The sequence below is a fragment of the Phalangium opilio genome, unplaced genomic scaffold (genome assembly GCF_054372755.1).
Source record: "Phalangium opilio isolate 3A_F unplaced genomic scaffold, DU_Popi_V2 ptg000217l_1, whole genome shotgun sequence".
NCBI classification, from domain to species: Eukaryota; Metazoa; Arthropoda; class Arachnida; order Opiliones; family Phalangiidae; genus Phalangium; species Phalangium opilio.
Window position 1 is genome coordinate 655,018 of NW_028324218.1, and position 22,049 is coordinate 677,066.

Genomic DNA, 22,049 nt, shown 5'->3' on the forward strand with positions numbered 1-22,049 from the left:
TTTATTTAATTCTTTATTGTCGCGAAAACCAGGCAAAGATCCGAGAGGTCAGCGATCTTCCGTTGAACAGGATGACGCTAAGAATTTTTATTAGTGTAATTTATACAATATCTCCTGCACTTTGTAAGCCTTTGTTTTACTTATTTTCTTTTAAAAAAACTATATCGTGATTAAATAAAGTTTCCTGTGTCAAATCAATCGCTCATATTCTTAAACCAAGGCTTAAATGCCCATTTTAGATTCGTAAGGTAGCGTTAATACAATCGAGCTATTTCAATTGTGATCGTGTCAGTGCATAGGTTTAACAACAAATTTTTCATTTCAAAATTTCCCAACTTTTCCAGATTTTCCCTGACATACTAAAACCAATTTTCAAACTTACACTAACAGAAAAGTAAGAATGCGGCGTTTAAAAGTTCCTTATTTATCATCAGCTTTGTACTTACGATTATGCTAATACTATCACCGTTTTTGAAACTACTATTTAGTAGTTATTAAAACTTTATTAGGTACTATCGGAAACAGTTAATGTAGGCCTATAGAACGATATTGAGCTGGTGCGCCTAGTGGGCCGTCGCTACACATTTTCAAGTCAGTATGCAATGGAAATTCCCTGACTTTTACGACAATTTTCAAATTCCCTGACTTTTCCAGGTACTGTGGCAACCCTGTAGAAATTTCCCAAACCTTTAAAATTTAAATCAAATCCCCATTTAATTCCGTGATTTTATTGCCAATTTAAAATTAATTAATAAAATAATAATAATTTTCAAACCTTACTGAAGCAATGTTCCTTGACGTTTCAAGGAAACCCTATAAGAATTCCGTGAAAACCTGGATCTCCCGCCCATAAAATCACTTTGTTTAAAAAAAATCTCGTATTTATTTAAATATTAAAAATTCCAAACTTTATTATTATTATTAAAAAAATATTAAAATTATAAATAGGTTCGTATAAATACTCATATAATCACCATGAATTCATTGCGACAATATTCATGATAAAAATATGCCTTAAATATTTTGTTGGTTTTAGTGATTATGAAAGAAATAAAATTAAAATTAAAAGAAAAGCTCAATTACTAAAATAGTATCTCATCAAAAACAAACGAAAAACTCATTTAATTACTCAATTAGTTAGTTAATTAGAGACATTTGTATATTTGGCTACAATATTCTCGACCTTCTCAAAACAACTTATAAAACTTTGGTCCTCTAAACCATGTTTGGCATAATGGTGTAAATAAGCCCTCGAATGGTACATGGTCCAAGCCTTGTCAACAACACCGTCCAGCTGTGGTAAAAAACTTTGGCTATTTGTGGCCAAAGTGGATGACCGGTTCAAACGGAATAATGGTAAAGGATGGTACAATGTATTTAAACGATGTTCTTCGGGCATCCAACTGGCGTATCGCAGTGATTTAAGTAAAGACACGTCAACGTTCTTGGACTCGGAACCACGTAGTACCAGTAAATTTGCCAAATGAATGTTGTGTTCTATTTTCAGATATTTTTACCAATTTTTTTTTACTAATTATGACTTGTTTCAAGTTACCGTAACTTGTTTATTTATTTGAGCCTCGATTTAAAAATTAATGGTACCATTTGAAAGCCGACATTCAATAGAGTAATAGCACCAAGTTTCATTAATTTTAGGCCTCAAATAAGGAAGATATCTTCAAATGAATAATAGTAAAAATAAAACTCGGTTTCATCTGAATCTAATGTAACTATTAAGTTCTAAAACTGACGATAACTTTTTAATTAAACTCTCAATTTAAAAATAAATGGTAGCATTCGAAAGCCTATATTCGATAGAGTAATAGCACCGAGTTTAATAAATAATAGGCCTCAAATAAGGAAGATATCTTCACATGAACTATAATAATAAAATTAATTTGCTTCATCTGAATCTCATATAACTATCAAGTCCTAAAACTGACCATAACTTTTTAATTAAACCCTCAATTTAAAAATCAATGGTAGCATTCGAAAGCCGATATTCGATAGAGTAATCGCACCGAAACTCATAAATAATAGGCCTCAAATAAGGTAGATATCTTCAAATGAATTATAATATTAATAAAAAAAACTTCGGTTTCATCTCAATCTCATATAACTATTAAGTCCTAAAACTGACCATAACTTTTTATTATGACCCTCAATTTAAAAATGAATGGTACCATTCGAAAGCCGATATTCGATAGAGTAATCGCACCGAGTCTCATAAATAATAGGCCTCAAATAAGGAAGATATCTCCAAATGAATAATAATAAAGAAATCCGGGGACCTTACATAAATAAATAAAATAAAAAACTGCCCATAACTTTATAAACTGACCCTCGAAAAAAAAAAATTTAAGATACTATTAAAGCCTAAATTCCGTAGAGTAATAACACCAAATTTCAAATCTCCCCCCCCCCCCAAAAAAATACCAAAAATTAAATAAATAAATAAAACACAATAAAACTAAAGTAACTTTGAAAACACAAAGAGATAGATCAGATAAAAGGGATTTCCATAAAGTACGTACAAGCTGACCTTAATTGGAAGTAAATATACACTTTTAAATATAACAAGGTCTAACTTGGGTGGTTTACTTTACTATCTTTATGATCTTAGCGTGAGCAAATAGGGGGGCGTTTAAAAAGTAACAAGTTGGGAAAACCAAAATATTACCTCTCCGTGTCAAGAAGATTATATAAACTTAAGTATCCAATGAAAACGTTATGTTTCTGAGTTGGGGTTTCCCATTTTTGTTGTTGTTTTGAAAAATATATCGCAATGCACGGGCCTTGATAGATATAGGAGGCAATGAATGAAATATATCACAATGCACGGGCCTTGATAGATATAGGAGGCAATGAATGAAATATATCACAATGCACGGGCCTTGATAGATATAGGAGGCAATGAAGGAAATATATCGCATGCACGGGCCTTGGTAGATATAGGAGGCAATGATAATCTCTCTCTTTGCACGAGAGGTTTATCTTTAATATTTAAATAAATATAATTATTTTTAATTATTTTAATCTTCAATAATTAACATTAATAATAGTTAAATCGTTTAAAATAAAGTTATACCTATTATCTTCTCAAACTTTGCTAATATTGACGTTTAAAGTGAAGGGTACCCCTCTTGCCCGCTTTTTTCAAATTTGGGGTATATATACGATTCGTTTCCATTATAATAGTAAGGAAAAAGCGCAATTGCGAAAACCTTTGGTGGCGATCCCACCTTAGGGAGGCTAGACGTTTCTCGTAACCCTAGCTGATCGCCGCGTATATCCTAAAACCAAACGATGATAATGGAGTAGAAGCCAATGATACAGATTGGTGTCTATGTGGAATAGACGGAAGACCAGTGGATGGTGGTGTTAGAAGCCAGTGTAAGTGCAGACTGGTGTAAATGTGGGATTGACAAAGAACAGAAGATGGTGGTGATTAGAAGCCAGTAAGAACAGACTAGTGTCCGTGTGGGATGGACAAAGACCAGAAGATGGTGGTGATTAGAAGCCAGTAAGAACAGACTGGTGTCCGTGTGGGATGGACAAAGACCAGAAAATGGTGGTGTGAGAACTCAAGTAGAGGAGCCATTTCCGTGACTGTGAAAGCAGTTCGGAAATGGCCAACACGTTTGCTCCGATACGCAAACTGCGAACGCGGTCACGTGGGTGTAACAACGGACAGACAGACACACACACAGACAGACAGACAGACACACAGACAGACACGGCCGTTACAGAACCTCTCCTGGACTACGTCACACGGAGAGGTAAAAATGGTGGTGTGAGAACTCAAGTAGAGGAGCCATTTCCGTGACTGTGAAAGCAGTTCGGAAATGGCCAACACGTTTGCTCCGATACGCAAACTGCGAACGCGGTCACGTGGGTGTAACAACGGACAGACAGACACACACACAGACAGACAGACAGACACACAGACAGACACGGCCGTTACAGAACCTCTCCTGGACTACGTCACACGGAGAGGTAAAAATGTAAGAAAGAAAGAAACTCGTTTTAAAGAAGAAGGAGGTGTTGTTGGTTTTGGTTTTCTTACCTTTGGCAGTTTGTTGAGCGAGGCTTCTATGAAGTGATTTAATGAGAGACGGCCAACTGTAGGAACTAAAGGGGGCCGAACGGTCCGTCTCTTGAGGCACCGATAAAAGACGAACTAATTTAAAACTCGGATGAGATCCCAATTTGCATAGAATATCGGCTGACATGAAAATATACAATAAACAAAAAGAACCCTTTGAATTTAACTCTTAAAATTTAAATTTCACACGTCACAAACGACTAGCAACACTCGACCCCACACTATACACATAAGCATAAGTTTTGCTTCGCAGTCCTTAAAAAACTGCACTTATACACAATGCTTGGTGACACTTTTTCAAACCCACAAAGGGGGGGGGCATAAATTAGAAATTATTATATGTATTGCAGTTTGAAATTAAGTTTAATCCGGAAGGGCTAAGTAGATATAGATTTAAGGTGGAACTCGTAAACGCAACGCAATTTAGTACAGGCAAAGGCAGGGCGTTGCGCGTGCTATATAATAATAATAATAATAGTAATAAATTTCGTTTATGAATTCCACAATTACGATACAATTTTATTATTTTTATTAAAAGAAAAAAATAAATTCTGTTATTTGCAAAATTCCCGTTACACTTGTCTCTAAGGCGAAGGCCTAAATCATCAACTTCTTATAGGGTTTTACGGTCAACTAACAATATTTCCAAATATATACTCCCCGGTATTAGGAAAGGAAGGCGCGCGGCGGCACCTTTGAGCTGGCCGCAAGCGCGGTGGGGTTTCCCCAGCTGCGAGGCTCGCTTAACTTCAGTGCAGATACTACATACCAACGGGTATATACCATAGCTATTATCCATTACCTGTCTAACAGCACCATCCTCTGGCCATTTGTCCATCTCATATGGACACCAGTCTTTACCCACTGGCTTCTATAGTCCACCATCATTTTGGATCTTTTTCCATGCCACATGGACTCCAGTCTGTACACACTGGCTTCTACACACCACCATTTTCTGGTCTTTGTCCATTACACTTGGACACCAGTCTGTACACACTGGCTTCTACACAACACCATCTTCTGGTCTTTGTCCATCCCACATGGACACCAGTCTGTACACACTGGTTTCTACACACTACCATCTTCTGGTCATTGTTTTTGTCCATCCCACATGGACACCAGTCTGCACACCTGGCTTCTACTCCATCATCATCCTTAAGGTTAAGACATACGCGGCGATCGGCCAGGGTTACGAGAAACGTCCGGCCTCCCTAAGGTGGGGCTTCCACCAAAGGTTCACGCAATTGCGCTGTTCTTATCCATAACTGCGATTCGAAACCCTTATATACTACCTATTTTAGTAAGGCGAAGCAACCGGCGTATGCTTCATTTCAAACGCCAATATTAGTCAAGTCTCTCAAGAATGTTTAATTGTTCTTTTTTAAAACGATGTAACGTTCAATAAGGCGAATAACTAACGAAGAAAATATTAAATATTAATTATATTTATTTTAATATTTAAGATAAACTTGTTTCTCAATTCAAAATTAATACGGAAAGAGTTAAAAAGCAGTCTATGTTATTGTCTGTGTGTGTCCGTCCGTTATTACACTAGTGCCGCAGTGCGCTGCGTTAGAAGTTCGTTTTGTTTTGATGTGTAAAGAAATCCTACAGAACCATAATATTCCCTTTATCCTTAATATAAAGTGAATATGATGAAATATTTTTCGTAATTATGATGCATTTAGTGCTTTTGTAGCTTTAAAGCTCTGTTTCATTTTGATATTCCAAATATTCTTTTTAATATTATTATTTGAAATGGCTGTTTATATATTACTTAAGCTATACTACATCTGTATATAGAATAATCCTTGGTTTAGTAATTTCATGAAGAAAGCTAAGATCTAGATTCCGGCGGGTATATCTAGTATTACTTGCAATAAGCTTATGAAATATAGAGTAAATAATTGAGGCCTGAGGTGAAGTAAACTTTGGGGTTTTGATTTTCGTGTCTGAAATGAAGAGACATCAACGGTTCAGAGTGAGCCGAATGTTAAATACACTCTTAAATAATCGGGTTAAGATTTTATAATAGAAGAAAAGATCATGGTGGCAATTAGATTAGTAGGGCTAAGCTACAGAGTTTTTATTCTCTTTATGGTGCGCATTGACTATCAGTGCGTCTAGCTACAATTTAGCTTTTGTATTATTTAACGTTAACACTCATGTTGGCAAACTAAGAATATTGTTGAGGTGAGACGAGACGATAGTGTTTACACTGCTAACCAGTTGTGAATGTAGCTATCAGAATATAGGGTAAACAGCTGAAGCGTAGACTTCATTTCCTGTTCTTTTTGCCATTAACTGATTTCCATGTGTCCAAGATTTATCCTTATTGGATGTAAAATGTCGTCTGCTTTACGGTATATTCGCTATGCTTGGAATACTGCTTCAATATTTCGTAAATTTTTACTTCAAAAAAGAGAAATAATTCCATATCTAGGTAAATAACTTTGTAGTAGTAGACCTCTTCACTCGGAGAGGTAATATTTTGGTTTTCCCAACTTGTTAATGTTTAACTTCAAGTGAACACCTTTTTAAGAATTTTTGTAAATTTAGGGTATATAAGGCGATTGATTTCTAGATAGGTGGATAAGAAAAAATGCAATTGCGTGAACATTTGGTGAACGCCCTGCCATCGGGGGCTAGACGTTTCTCGTAACCATAGACGCTCGCCTCGTACATTTTAACCCTAACGACAAGCTAATGTTGCAGATTGCCGTCTATGCGGTATAGACGAAAGACCAGCTCAAGGTGGTGTTTGAAGCCAATAAGAACTGATTGGTGTGTATGTGGTATTTTTAACCTGCGAACGCGAGGACAGAGACACGTCCAGTAAAATACCTCCTTGACGTCATCGAAGCTCGGAGAGGTGATAACGATTGATTATAGCTTTTTATGACGCAAGACATGTACGAAATATCAACGTTTCCGAAACGTACAGTAATATTGCAAAATTAAGGGTCATTTAAAACCATTTTCACACGTGTTGTGAACGAACTTCTTATAAAGACTTGAAAATAAAGCTTTTGTATAAACGTGTTTACAACTTTCTCAAAACTTACATGAAAAACGCAAAACTAACAGTCCACTTAACACCATTTCAAAACGTGATTTTAACCTAAAATAAACGTAATAGTTATCACTTTGTATAATCGTTTTAACGTTGTATATTTTTACAGTAATAACGATAAACTTTACGGTCAATTGAACACCATTCCCAAACGTGTTACGAACGCAACATATGGTCCAGAAATAAACGCTCTTGTATAAACGTTTTAACAACGTTACCAAAACATACATTAAAAACGCTAAAATAACGGTCAATTGAACACCATTCCCAAACGTGTTACGAACGTAACATATAGTCCTGAAATAAACGCTCTTGTATAAACGTTTTAACAACGTTGCCAAAACATACAGTAATTACGCTAAACTAACGGCCAATTGAACACCATTCCCAAACGTGTTGCAAACGAAACATGTAGACTTGAAATAAACGCTTTAGTTATCACTTTCTATAAACGTGATAACAACGTTGCCGAAACATACAGTAATAACGCTAAACTAACGACCAAGTGAACACCATTCCCAAACATGTTGCAAACGTAACACGTAGACCTGAAATAAACGCTTTAGTTATCACTTTCTATGAACGTGATAACATCGTTTCCGAAATATACAGTAATAACGCTAAACTAACGGCCAATTGAAAACTATTCCCAAACGCGTTGCAAACGTAACATGTAGACCTGAATTAAACGCTTTAATTATCACTTTGTAAAAACATGCTATTGACGTTAAGAAAATCCTAAACATCTTGACGTAACTTATGTACCAAAAATAATCGTTTTTCTTACGTGTGAAGTACACGTGAAACGTTTTCAAAACATTGGCACCAAAAATGTACTTTGAATCAACGTTAATTTGCTACCTGGGTGGTTCTATAAGAGATACGGGGATGTCCTTTGAGTATGTTATAGTCCTATTTCTTAGCTTTCCAACGATACATAATACTTAGGAGTTACAACAATCAGGGTACGAGTAATTAAAGAAAACGTTCATAAACATAGTCCCAAAAATAAAATTTGAGGATTTAAAATTTCAAATATTTTAAGTTATACTTTGTGACGTCATAACTCTGGTTCTATAAGAGATACGGGGATGTCCTTTGAGTATGTTAAAGCCCTATTTCTTAGCTTTCCAACGATACTTGGGGGTTACATCGATCAGGGTCCGAATAATTAAGCAAAATGTCAATTAACATAGTCCCAAAAATAATATGAAATAATCAATTTGCAACTAATGTCAGTTACGTTAATTTGGCACCAAATAAGATAGGGCGGAGTGTTATTTGGTGTAGAGGTCCATCGGGAGTAAACAGTTGTAATACACAAAGACGGACATCTGTGATGTTTTCCAAACTAATGACTTCACTATCTACTAAATGAATCCAAGGAGATAGTTAGGGCGTGTCCAACCAAAGTTAGTTTTAGAGCCGCCACTAACACCAGGGGTCAGACGGGGTCAAACCGTCAAGAGATCAGATGAGATCATGACAGATTATGCCATCCTTTGGGAGATTCGTTACAGTTTTTGTTACAACGCCTTTATGTTAACCTAACAGTCATTTCAAATCATTTTTGGTTGGGGGCCGTCCATAAATTAAGGCACGTCTTTCAAATCTTTATTAATGCCCCCCTTGTTTCAATGTACTCTACTACTATTTTTTTTATGTAAATACTACTTTCTTCTAATGAAATTTAACATCGTTGTATTCTTCCGCCCCAGCTTAACCTAAATAAGCATTTGATATATTTATGGAGAACCCGACCAACGACTATAAAACTCGAAAGTAGATTGAGCCGTTAACGAAAGACATACGAGAAAAGATACTGTATTGTAGTAGCACCCCATGTTTTTACTCCATAGAGCTTGATACAGTCAAAGATGCTGAGCTGTCAGTAGTCTATAAACGCTCTGAGCTCCAGACGGATTTTTTTACACGGTAGACCCCTTGATCCCGTTATATTTCCATTGGCGCCGCTAGGGGCCTACTCACTCTTCCACTATAGATTATATTATATACTTCCGCTTCTAAAATATCTACTTTTCAAATGGGTGGCATTGTCAGTTCACTATATTGTAATAAAATATGAATTGTGGGTAATTTAATGGGGTATACTAATGAATTCCGCTAGTCTAAAGCTGTAAAATGAGTACAAACTCGTGGGTTAGGCCTGGATTCTGATTGGTTTAGCGATATAGTGACATCATTCATTTGTTTAGGGGTGTAGATATAGGTTGTGAGTACTCTAATGAAAGCTCGCGACGAATTACGCTAGAATAAAGCTGTAAAATGAGTGTAAATTTATGTTGGGCCAGGAATCTGATTGGTTTAGATTTTTTATGACGTCATTGATTTGTTTAAGGGTGTAAATATAGGTTGTGAGTACTCTAATGAAAGCTCGCGACGAATTACGCTAGAATAAAGCTGTAAAATGAGTGTAAAATTATGTTGGGCCAGGATTCTGATTGGTTTAGCGATTTAGTGACGTCATTGATTTGTTTAAGGTTGTAGATATAGGTTGTGAGTACTCTAATGAAAGCTCGCGACGAGCTCGATTTAATTACGTAGTTTATTATTAATTTCAATTAACCCAATTAATTAAAAATCAATATTAAAGTTTCAATCGGTTATGTAAACTGAATCTACTTAATTATTCGGGGTTTATTTTGCTCGGAAGTAATAAATATTGACTCAAATTCGAAATGCAGTTCGTGCATTATTTAGATAGAGGGGATTTTCAGTAAATACTAAATTTACAATGATGCGAAATTCGAAAGTCAAATACCAAAATCTCATAACATAATCTACATAATAACAAGACGGCCCAAGGGCTCGTAATAGAAGCCATATCGTACGAGTGAATAGCCCCTCTATACCCTACCCTAATGAGTGGATAACCCCTCCATACCTTACCCTAATGAGTGAATAGCGCTATCTTTTTCAATGCTTAAATGATTTACCGTGCATAAAATCAGAGTGAATAGCCCCTCGATTCCCTACTCTAAACAGTGATTAAATTATAACCGTATAAATTTACTTATGCTGTAATTCTAATATTCCGGCGAATCGAAGAACAGATAGTTTTTAGTGATAATCCCCTCGATGGGTTTACAACATAGACTTATGCCGATGCACACTTATCGCATCTTATAAATTTCTAACAAGGACTTATGCCCAGAAACTTTTGAAAGAGGAAGTTTAGTTATAGTGATTGCGCATTTTAGTGATTATCCCCTCGAATTACCTTTAGCAATGCTAAAATGATCAAACGCATAACGCTCATTTAACACTATGTTAGCTCTATCTAAACCCACATTTGAATTCACCGCCAAAACGTTCCAGTCAAACATAACATAGATGACGATAGCTACCGAACGAGAACGAAACACATGAGAAGCGCGGTAATAAACGGGGAAAATCGTTATCTATTTAATTAGCACATACATAAAAAGAAAATGAATATAAAAACCCCAAACATACAAATTCATAAGTATCCGACCCCACAGATAAAAATTCAAAAATATCCGACCCCACAGATTAAGAGGTACCCCACCCCACATCACCCCGACATTTTAGAGATAAAAATAAATAATAAAAAACTCGGAGCTTCTATCAAGTCTCTATGGTTCAGTTGGTAGAAAGTTTGCCTCTTGCGCCAGCGACCCGGGTTCGATTCCCGGGTCTGACCTGAAAAACTTTTAATTAAAATTAAATCTCTAACCGAGCCCAGTAACCCCTATGGGTGGGTTGTGGTAATATAAAGTTCCTTTTAAGCTAAAATCTGACGATAACGAAGCGACAACCCCGGCCACTACTACTACTACTACGACGGCTCGGGTCAAACTAAGAGCCTATCGTATACTACGATATGGCTAAAAAGCCAGTCGTCGTCGTCGTCGTCGTCTCATCGCGCCTTTCAGAACGCGTTTTCACACCTTCTTTTCACAGCGTTAGGATCGCGTGACAGTTTCGAAAATTATTCTCCGGAAAGAATGCCTTTCCGTCTCAATCGCGCATTTCGATTTACACCCGTACCTCAATTAACCTTTTAATTAACATTAAATGAAAACCCTTTACAGACGCGTTTTTTCACGTTTTTCCTTTCTGAACGCGTTTTAACACCTTCTTTTCACAGCGTTACGATCGAGGGACGGTTTCGAACATTTTCGTCCGGAAAGAACACCTTTCCCTGTGAATCGCTGATTTCGATTTACACCCGTAACTCCATTCACTTTTTAATTAACTTTAAATGAAAACCCTTTACAGACGCGTTTTTCTCCCTCGCGATTTTATTCGTTTTCTCTCTGACTCTCCACGTTGAGGCTTTTGGGGGCAAGATATTGGGGGTCGTTTTCTCTCTTCCTCTCCGCGCGCCCTACGCGAGGGCACAATGAACGAGTTTTCTGAACGTTTCCTCACGCGTTTTTCTCCCTCGCGATTTTATTCGTTTTTTCTCTGCCTCTCCACGTTGACTCTCCACGTTGACTTTACACCCACCCAAAACTTCTAAAATTTAAGGAAACCTTTGTCCTCTCATCGCGCTTTCTGAACGCGTTGTATCGAAGGCCGTCGTTTAAAAGAAGCTAAGCTCATACTTTGGGACGAAGCGAGCATGACTCCAAGTTACGCGTTACTAGCAGTCGACAGGCTATTGAAAGAGATAACTGGGGATGAAAGACTACTTGGTGGAAAAGTGTTGTTAATGGGCGGTGATTTTCGGCAAACTCTTCCAGTAGTTCCCAGAAGTCACAGAGTGGCTAAAAGAGTTTGCAGAATGGCTCATGAAAATAGGAGAAGGCAAGATAACTAACCACTATGATCTCGGGGATGACATTATTGAATTGCCTTCTCAGTATTTATCAACAAATTCACTGGTCACGGACGTATTTGGAGAGACTTTTACGCCATTTCAAAGCAAAGACTTTGCCAAACGTGCTATTCTTTGCCCAAAAAACGAACACAGCTTCGTGTTAAATGACAATGTTTTGGACAAACTACAGGGGGATAAACGCATTTACTACTCTATAGATTCAGTTCAGACGGACAATGAACAAGAAAGACTCAATTTTCCTGTAGAATTTTTAAATACTCTTACGCCCTCGGGCATGCCTTTATACTCACTCAAAATAAAAAGAGGGGCCATAATCATGCTTTTGAGAAATTTGAACACTAAGAAAGGTCTATGCAACGGAACCAGGCTAATTGTTACCGATATGAAAACGCATATAATTGTCGCTGAAATTATAACGGGTCCTTCCAAAGGAGAAGTAATTTTTATTCCAAGAATAGATCTAGCACCATCCGATTCGAACATGCCCTTTATTTTAAAGAGGAGGCAGTTCCCGGTTCGAGTTGCGTATGCAATAACTATTAACAAAGCCCAAGGCCAAACACTAGACCACGTTGGTGTATATCTACCAGAACCTGTTTTTTCCCATGGACAACTATATGTAGCGTTTTCTCGCGTTACTTCTAATAAAAACATTAAGGTTAAAGTTCAAAATTCGGATTACCAAGGTGCTCTTCTTAAAAGCAAATGTAATATTTTTACCAAGAACGTGGTTTATAAAGAAATATTGTGATTGCTTTACAACTGTTAACTATTGTTTGAAAATATCAAATACTCGCCAAGTCGAGTATTTTCTTTATACATGTTTTCCGATAAAAGCATTCATTGTTAATTAGTTTCACTTTTTAGTAGCAACTAGCTGAGGCAGCCCGCCCGTAGGGCGGGCAACTCAGCTAGTAAATAAATAAATTATGAATAAGGGAATATTCGCTATAAATTCCGTTGAAAGTCAAAGGAGTAACAGCGCACCATATTAATCCCTTATTCATTTAATATAATAAAAAATCCTTTTGTTTTTTAAAAAGATGACTTCTAACGTAAGTTCAAAGGTCAAAGCGAGAGAGGTCCTAATAAGTACTTTAGGGAATTGCCCGAGAAATGTCTTTTTTGATTAAGTTCAAGATTTCAACTTTTCCCAGTAGTTTAGTTTTAAAGGGAGCTTAGAATTCCGAAATTTGCTAAGCCTTGGCAAGCCCGAAACTACTAAATACTTCAAAAATAAATTATGATCTTCAGTTAGCTAGCTGTCTGAGATCAAAGTTATAATTATAGAGGGACTCGGAGACAATTAATTTTGACAACTTTAGTCCTTTAAGTTTGGAGAAATCTCGAACATAAATCTTAACGCCGACGCAGTGTTTGTTTCACTTTAAGTTTGGGAAAATTCAAGGGGATTAGTGGCTTTAAAGTACTAGACCCACATCTTGAGTTAAATAATAGTTTTAAAGTGATAATAAATAAATAAATAAATAGATAAAAATAAATTCGATTAAGGTTAGTTTATGAGATATTGCAATTGACGTTAGATAATTTTGATTTAATTTTTGTGGATTATTTCTGGAATTTTAATTTTTATCGCGGAGTAATATTATTGTAATGATTATAAAATTATTTATTAGTTAATTATAGTTAATATATATTAGCATGGGCCTAATTTCTAATTTCAAACGAAGGTCAAGCGCATGTAATTCTAATTCGACCCCTGTCTGAGTTCAATAGTTCATAGCAAAATGGCTGCTAACAGCCCAATATTAAAATGCCAAGGCTTAAGATAGCTAAGTTTTCGCATTATCGTTTGATAAATACGATATAAACGCGTTTAAAAACTATTGTAATTAATAGAAATATCATTTACCTTTAATTTGAATCCGTTGATAATCCATTGACGGTGAGATGAAACACATTCTACGCTGATTTTCAATCCATTAGTCAAATCGGGGGTTCTTACACCAAGTCACATAAATCCATGTAATCCACAACGTTTTCAAACGAATTAAGCCGATAATTTTACATATTTATATTAAATACTTAATACTTTACTATAATCAATCATTATTTTAACCGAGTAATTAAAATTATACCCACAATCTAATTAAAAACTTTACTATTATGTTACCGTATCTGCCATTACTTAAAAATGAAGCAGAATAGCAGACAACAAATCATAGGGTCAAAAGCCAAAGGTGCTGAACTGCAGAACAGGCTTGGAAATAAGGTTTATTTCTGAACTAGTCCTCCGGACCAGTGACCCCTGATGTCTTAAATATGAAACTGGTCCCGGGACCAGTGACCCTTCCCCAATTTATTTTTCTACTGGTCCCAGGACTTGTGATCGTTCTCTCTTCTAAAAAAATCTCTCCCGGCTTAGGGTTGTATACACAACTGGACTCCTGGAGTCGAAATTTATGTTAAAATGAAAATAATTAAAGAGGTCCCCATAGCAATTTTTAATAAAAGTAGGAATTAATAAACTAGTCATTGGGACCAGTGACCCTCACGTTTTGAATAAAAAAAGTGGTCCAAGCTATTAATAAACTGGTTTTTGACCTGTAAACCTGTCTTATTTCCTAGCCTGCTGCAGAAGGTTTTTTTTTAAGAGATTCAGAGTTGACAACTGTTGAGTATGAAACACTACCCCTAAAGCGCGGGAAACTAAGAATTAGGCTCGGGAATTTAAATTTTAAACAAGTAAATCTTATAATTGATAGATTTTAATATTTATTTTTCAGCTATAAACCTATTTTCCGTGGCTGCCCATGAATTTGGTCACTCTTTGGGTCTATCTCACTCGTCTATTCAGGGGTCATTGATGTTTCCATATTATCAACACATTAGTGACAACTTTAAACTGCCCTACGATGACACTGTAGGAATTCAACAACTATACGGTAAGAAATAACTACTCCCAGCTTGCATCTTGCATCGTGATGCGCGTGATCGAGTGGGCTATGTAATCAGTGCACTTTTTTGAACTTAAAGAGCAGACGACAGAAAGAAATTAGGCTTAAAATTTAAAAATTGTACCAAGGCTTAGGAATACAAATTGGTGGGGCAGTAATAGGCTTAAACGAGTTGAAAAATTTGAAGATAACGAACTAAGGGTTAACGATACAGTTTCAAATGGAATTTGACTATCAAGAATTTTCAAGATCTTGAATAAATTAAAAAGGGAAAAGATCAGAAAGAAAATATCAGCATTAAAAATCTAATCGATCTAAGATGAAAGTTGGATATTTAAATATTTAAAAGGCACCGAGTTTTCGAATAATTTGTCTTTGATCTTTTCAAATATTTATCCATACACAAAGTGAATTAAGGTAGCCTATGAATAAAATATGATGTTGTTATGGCAGCCTTTCGGATGCGAGGCTTAAAATCAACCGAGGCTTAGAGTAGTACCCGGCAAAGTTAAGCGGCGCCAAGAGCAAAAAAAGACATTCGCGTATTTTGCATACCTGAAGTGCCACAGTTTGCAATGCATAGAGATAAATGCTTGGAGAAAAGAGGTGAAATGGAGTAGAAATCTGCATACTTATAACGTTGCCTCTAAGTCCTCCCAGCATCCTCAGTGGAGGGACTTTAGGAAGGGTCGTACGTGGTACAAATACGTCGACAACGCCCCCTGTGTCTTAAAAATAGAACTACCTTCAGCTCTTAAATTAACAATCCCTTATAGACCAAAGGTAGGGGCGTGCACGACATGGCCCACTAATGTACGACTCCATTTCACTATTCTCCTCCAAGGATGAATTACCTAAATGCAAACTAAAGTATATATAGCCTCTTTGAAGAGATGAAAGGGAACGTCTATAAATAATTAAATGCCAAGGCAATATACATCGAGTACCCTTAAGGGGTTTTCCATAAAGTTACTAAAAAAAATGAATATTTTTTCTAAATGGTTTACAGGTCCTAAAAACCGTGTTAAATGGGCTTCAATGCCACCCATGGCCCCTACGAGACCACCAAAGACTGAAAAACCAAAAACGAGACCCACAGTTCAAGGTGGTAACCCTAATTCAAATCCCGATTCGCCCGATGAAGCTGAACCCCCACAAACATGCGATACAAGTCTGGATGCTATCGCCACAATTAGAAATGAGATTTTTATATTCAAAGATTGGGTAAGAATTATTTTTAAATTAATATTTTTGATTTTCAATTAATTTTAATTATGATTATTAGTATTTTTGGCGACGGGATGACCGTGGTTTAAAAACGAAACACCCTGTGGCAATTGATATCTTCTGGTACGGTGTACCATCGGACGTTGGCAAATTTGACGCGGTTTATGAGAGACGAAGCGATTCCAAAATTGTCTTCTTTTCCGGTACGTTTTAATTAATATCTCTTAAACTAATTAATTTGCAAAGAAATAATTAACACCATCGTATTAGGTATAGTTTGGGTTATAACTGCTCAAATTTTGGTGCAAATTCATTCAGCCAGTTACGAGAAATATTAATTTTTGCAGATCTATCTCGCCCCATAGACTTAACATTGACGAAACATGATTTTAAATTAATTTTTATCTTTAAAACTAATTATTCGATTAATTAATAACGTATACCATTGTATTGGGTACACAGTAGGCTACAATTGAGCAAATTTTGGTGCAAATTCATTCAACCAGTTTCGAGAAATATTAATTTTTGCAAACCTATCTCGCCCCATAGACTTAACATAGACGAAACATGATTTTAAGTAAATTTTTATCTTTCAAACTAATTACCTGATTAACTAATAATGAATACCAATGTATTCAGTATAAAGTGGGCTACAATCTACCAAATTTTGGTGCAAATTCATTCAACCAGTTTCGAGAAATAATAATTTTTGCAAACCTATCTCGCCCCATAGACTTAACATTGACGAATCATAATATTAAATAAATTTTTATCTTTCAAACTAATTACTCGATTAACTAATAATTAATACCATCGTATTGGGTATAAAGTGGGCTACAATTGAGCAAATTTTGGTTAAAAATAACCCGAGCCATATTTAAGAAAAATCTAAAATTAATTTTTAAAATCGCTAATGTTAAAATTAATTAATTAATTAATTTCAGGCCCAAAATACTGGATATTTCACGCTAATAACCCTGAACAGGGTTACCCTAGGAACATAACTGAACTGGGATTACCCCCAACCTTACGTAAACTCGATTCCGCCATGGTATGGGGTCATAATGGTAAAACGTATTTCTTCAGCGGTAACCAATACTGGAGATTTGACGAAAATAGGGGCAAAGTTGACCCCGATTACCCTAGAAATATGGCCCTATGGAAGGGCGTACCGACCAATATGGACGCTGCCTTCCAACATAAAGGTACCTTAATTAATTTAATTTTAAATCAGGAATACATACAGCTAATTGGAATAATTGCGCCCCAAATATATCATATATTAATTTCTATGCATTAAAATATTTTTAGGCATCACGTATTTCTAATTAATTTACTATACTTCAAATAAGGAATACATACAGCTAATTGGAATAATTGCGCCCCGAAATATATCATATATATTAATTTCTATGCATTAAAATATTTTTAGGCATCACGTATTTCTAATTAATTTACTATACTTCTAATAAGGAATACATACAGCTAATTGGAATAATTGCGCCCCGAAATATATCATATATATTAATTTCTATGCATTAAAATATTTTTAGGCATCACGTATTTCTAATTAATTTACTATACTTCAATCAAATAAGGAATACATACAGCTAATTGGAATAATTACGCCCCGAAATATATCATATATTAATTTCTATGCATTAAAATATTTTTAGGCATCGCGTATTTCTAATTAATTTACTATACTTCTAATAAGGAATACATACAGTTAATTGGAATAATTGCGCCCCAAATTAATTTCTATGCATTAAAAAATTCTAGGCATCACGTATTTCTTCAAAGGTAAACATTACTGGAAATTCGATGATAAAATCATGAGGACCACACCAGATTCACCTAAATTAATATCTGAAACGTGGTTTAATTGCCCATCCAATGGGATGCCAGTGCCCTTACCGCCGATAGAGGGCGCCTCTAGATCAGCCAATTCCGCGGCAAATTTAAATTCAAGGACGCATATTAGTTTATTTAATTCGGTTATGATGTCGGTGACGTCACTACTATACGTATTTTTAAAGACCGCGGCGTGACCTAAACCTTAATTAAAAAAAATAACCCTAATGGTAATTAAAATAATTTCAGCCAAGGCTTAAGGTGAAAAAAAAATCGAGCAAATTTAAGTTAAGAGATTACGCCCTAAACAATGCAATATTTTTGGAAGAGTATATACCTCGTTGCAGTCTTGATATGGTACCAATTCCCAGTGAAATTAATACAAAAACGGGGACTTTTTAAGATTGCAAATCTTTTTTAGGAGAATTAACTATTACTTTTGAATCTCGTAGAAGAACGAATAAACGCGTCTGACGTCTGCGCATGCGCGAAATTGGTCACGTTTTTGATGATCAATTTATGGTGATATATTATTAAGAAAAGAAAATACCTTCATGTCAAAATAATTCAAAATTGAATTATTTCAAATTTCAAATTTGAAAATATTTTGAACATAGTGTTTGGTGCAACTTGTTTTTTATCCTATGTTTTTAATTAAAAAGAAAAAGAAAGAAACCCGAAGGCGCTCATTTTATAATTTTTTTCTAAGAATAATGTTAATTAGGGTTAAATTAATTTTTAATTAATCCTTAATTAACATTAATTATTATTCATTATTTTATATACAAGCTAGTCCCTCATTTTTTTAAAAAAAATTCCAGTTTTTTTTAATATAAGTGTAAAAAATATAATTAATTAAAAACCTAGATTTGTAAAATTAAATGAAAAATTGCCCTTAATTTAGTAATTAACTAATTTTTGCATTAACTTTATAATATAATTAAAGTTAACTAAAAGGTGAAGGGTTTAAAAAAATAATAATTCGTTCTTATTAATTTATTGCTTATTAATAAATTAATCAAGTTAATTTTTCCGCTCTCTAAATTAATTTCAGGGCCCCCAGCCAAATTTCGAAAATATTTATAGGAATTATAGGACTTTTTTCATGAAAATATAGGATCTTATAGGACGGTTTTCCAGAATTATAGGATTATATAGGACACAAAAATATCAATTTTTCTTTTTATAAAGAACCAGTACTGCAAACAGGGGCAGAGTAATTAAGCTAAATGTTGAAAAACATACCACATTCCACAGGAAAACCATTAAAATCAACTTTGGAGGCTCGTAACTCTGGTTCTACTAGAGATACGGGCATGTCCTTTGAGTATCTTATAGTCCTATTTGCCCCCCATTGAACCAAACTAAAAAATTGGGGGTTTCCAGAATTATAGGATTATATAGGACAGTAAAATATTAATTTTTCTTTTTATAAAGAACACCAGTACTGCGAAAAATTATTTCCCGCCTTTTTTGATCTAGCAAATGACAACTAATAGACTCCCTATTAGCTGCAAAACTCACCATGGTGGTACACACTGAATGTTTAGTTATCAGAACCATAATACACCGAGCTATTTTTAACTAGATAAGCTACAGTATTAGGGAAACCATCCCCATTTTATGATATTTTTTAGACCTGAGTATTGATGGGTTGCTTAAAATTCGCCCAAATTTTAAAATTATAGGATTTTATAGGATTTTTGCCAAAATTATAGGATTTTATAGGACAGTTTTAAAAATATAGGATTTTATAGGAATTATAGGACCTCTGGGGGCCCTGTAATTTAATTGTACTAATTAAAATATTAATTAATTAAAAGACCCGACTTTTTTTCATCTCTGCTTATAATAACCCGCTTAATCCTAATTAAATTACCTTAAATATTTATTTAAATATAATTACACAATCATGTGCTATTCATCAATTTTTTAATTATCTATAAAACTAAACTAGAAAATTAATGTATAATTATTATTTAAAAATAAAAATTAATTTTAATTTTTTTTTAATTTGGGCGCAATTTTTTTTTGTTGAAAAGCACGTGGTGTATTCCCGCCCAAAATAAAGCCACGTGGTGTGCCCTAAACTAAACTATCTGAATTAAAAATTTTAAAAATTTAATAAATAAATAAATAAAAATTTTATTTCCATGATTCATTATGAAATATATACTACGATGTCAATGAATAAACAGTATTTAATGAAAATGTGTTTGGAGTCCTTGAATTTTAATGTAAAATTTAATTTAAATTAAATAGAACAGGGTTGCCACGGAATTTTCAGCCTATTTTAAACCTATTTCTATTAAACCAAATTTTTTATTTAGATTTTTTTTCATCGTAGACTGTCTTTATTTTTTAGACATTTTCGCGGTCCCGATTGGCCTACTGCGCACGCCCTCCTACACCTTATCCTGATAAAAAATCGCGCCATAGTTGATCAATTTAATTTATAAATGGCAAACCCGTTTAACGTAATGCGAGTTCACTTCTTGAATCGTAACGCTGCCTCTCAATCTTTAACTCCTGTCGGCGTTGGACTCAATTTTACCCGAACATGGTGGACCTCATCGCGCTTTTGGTGGACCTCATCGCGCTTTTGGTGGACCTCATAGAGTCATCAGCTGAAACTGGTATTGTACGTAGGGTTTTACCATGCAAGCATTTTAAGTTATACATTGGTATTAACGACATCCGCTAAATATGTAAGGCATGTCCATGAGATGCCGCTAGAATTGCCATTTATATCAGGTTATTCGTGTTTTAACGGTTACGGGTTGAGTTAATTCTTGTCTATGGAGTAATGGCACCTCACTGCCTTTGGCTACGTTATGTTCTATGAGAAATTAACATGTAGTGCCACTACTCTATTAGTTGAGTCGGGCTAGTGATATGTCCGCAATGCGCGTCTTAGTCCTCGGTTGTTGCCGCCTAGCTAGGATTGTCTCCTCGGTTGTGTTCTATATGTTAACTTTGTCGCTAAGCGGGGTAGTGAAGAGGATCGGTTGCAGCGTCTTAGGCCGTTCTTTTAAGGGATAATGTTATGTTGCCTGCCTGAATTTTTCATTTAATTTAGAGTTGTTTTCAAGTATATAAGGTTATTATGGAAATCAGGGTTATTTCTTCTAATCTCTAAGCATTGGAAGGACTAAGTGTTTGAAAGGAATATTCTATTCGGGTAGAAATTTAGAGAAATGCTCGAGTCGCGAAGAAAATGCAAACTAGATTCGGCTTTGACTGATATATTTGTCGTTTTTTCGACTCGCATCCTTCTAAGTGTTCATTTTACTTTAATTTCAGAAAAAAATGGCGACCAAACTCGCTTTCTTGTTACACGATTCGTTTACAAATCAAAACCTTTTTTTTTATTTCGAAAAACAGAGGATCTCAAAAAGCCTTTGGATCTCGGTAAGAACGTAAACTAATCTAACCTAACTTCTTAACGTTAACTAAACGCTGGGATTTAATCGAAATTTCTAAACTTAAAATTAAATTAGACAGTTTTTTTAATTCTTTATTGTCGCGAGAACCAGGCAAACAATTGAAGGGTGATCTCGAAGAAAAAATTAAACCGGATAAAAAGGAACAAGAATTAGAACGTTTTTTTAATTCTTTATTGTCGCGAAAACCAGGCAAACAATTGAAGGGTGATCTCGAAGAAAAAATTAAACGGGATAAAAAGGAACAAGAATTAGAACGTTTATTTAATTCTTTATTGTCGCGAAAACCAGGCAAAGATCCGAGAGGTCAGCGATCTTCCGTTGAACAGGATGACGCTAAGAATTTTTATTAGTGTAATTTATACAATATCTCCTGCACTTTGTAAGCCTTTGTTTTACTTATTTTCTTTTAAAAAAACTATATCGTGATTAAATAAAGTTTCCTGTGTCAAATCAATCGCTCATATTCTTAAACCAAGGCTTAAATGCCCATTTTAGATTCGTAAGGTAGCGTTAATACAATCGAGCTATTTCAATTGTGATCGTGTCAGTGCATAGGTTTAACAACAAATTTTTCATTTCAAAATTTCCCAACTTTTCC

General features: G+C 35.0%; 2 protein-coding genes across 2 annotated transcripts; one reads left to right on the forward strand and one right to left on the reverse strand.

Annotated features, from left to right (window-relative positions):
* Positions 1-881: 881 nt before the first annotated feature.
* LOC149615389 (tubulin delta chain-like) lies at positions 882-14,144 on the reverse strand. Its single transcript, XM_089856536.1, has 3 exons — positions 13,880-14,144; positions 4,067-4,225; positions 882-1,497 (listed from the first exon to the last, which is right to left on the reverse strand). The coding sequence occupies exons 1-3, from the start codon at positions 13,926-13,928 to the stop codon at positions 1,142-1,144; spliced, it is 564 nt and encodes a 187-aa protein (XP_089712662.1). The 5' UTR covers positions 13,929-14,144; the 3' UTR covers positions 882-1,141.
* A 17-nt stretch (positions 14,145-14,161) lies between these two features.
* LOC149615390 (matrix metalloproteinase-14-like) lies at positions 14,162-18,227 on the forward strand. Its single transcript, XM_089857132.1, has 6 exons — positions 14,162-14,207; positions 14,754-14,912; positions 15,934-16,148; positions 16,210-16,354; positions 17,096-17,356; positions 17,934-18,227. The coding sequence occupies exons 1-6, from the start codon at positions 14,162-14,164 to the stop codon at positions 18,200-18,202; spliced, it is 1,095 nt and encodes a 364-aa protein (XP_089713258.1). The 3' UTR covers positions 18,203-18,227.
* Positions 18,228-22,049: the final 3,822 nt, after the last annotated feature.

What these genes read in the sequence shown, in the direction of transcription:
- LOC149615389 (XM_089856536.1), bottom strand. Translation starts at nt 13,928, where the DNA reads ATGTGTTTCATCTCACCGTCAATGGATTATCAACGGATTCAAATTAAA. An exon ending in TCAACGGATTCAAATTAAAG is followed by an intron (nt 4,226 to 13,879) that starts GTAAATGATATT and finishes TTTTCATGTCAG; the next exon opens with CCGATATTCTATGCAAATTG. An exon ending in CGCTCAACAAACTGCCAAAG is followed by an intron (nt 1,498 to 4,066) that starts GTAAGAAAACCA and finishes ATCTGAAAATAG; the next exon opens with AACACAACATTCATTTGGCA.
- LOC149615390 (XM_089857132.1), top strand. Translation starts at nt 14,162, where the DNA reads ATGAAGCAGAATAGCAGACAACAAATCATAGGGTCAAAAGCCAAAG. An exon ending in AGGAATTCAACAACTATACG is followed by an intron (nt 14,913 to 15,933) that starts GTAAGAAATAAC and finishes AATGGTTTACAG; the next exon opens with GTCCTAAAAACCGTGTTAAA. An exon ending in TTTTTATATTCAAAGATTGG is followed by an intron (nt 16,149 to 16,209) that starts GTAAGAATTATT and finishes TATGATTATTAG; the next exon opens with TATTTTTGGCGACGGGATGA.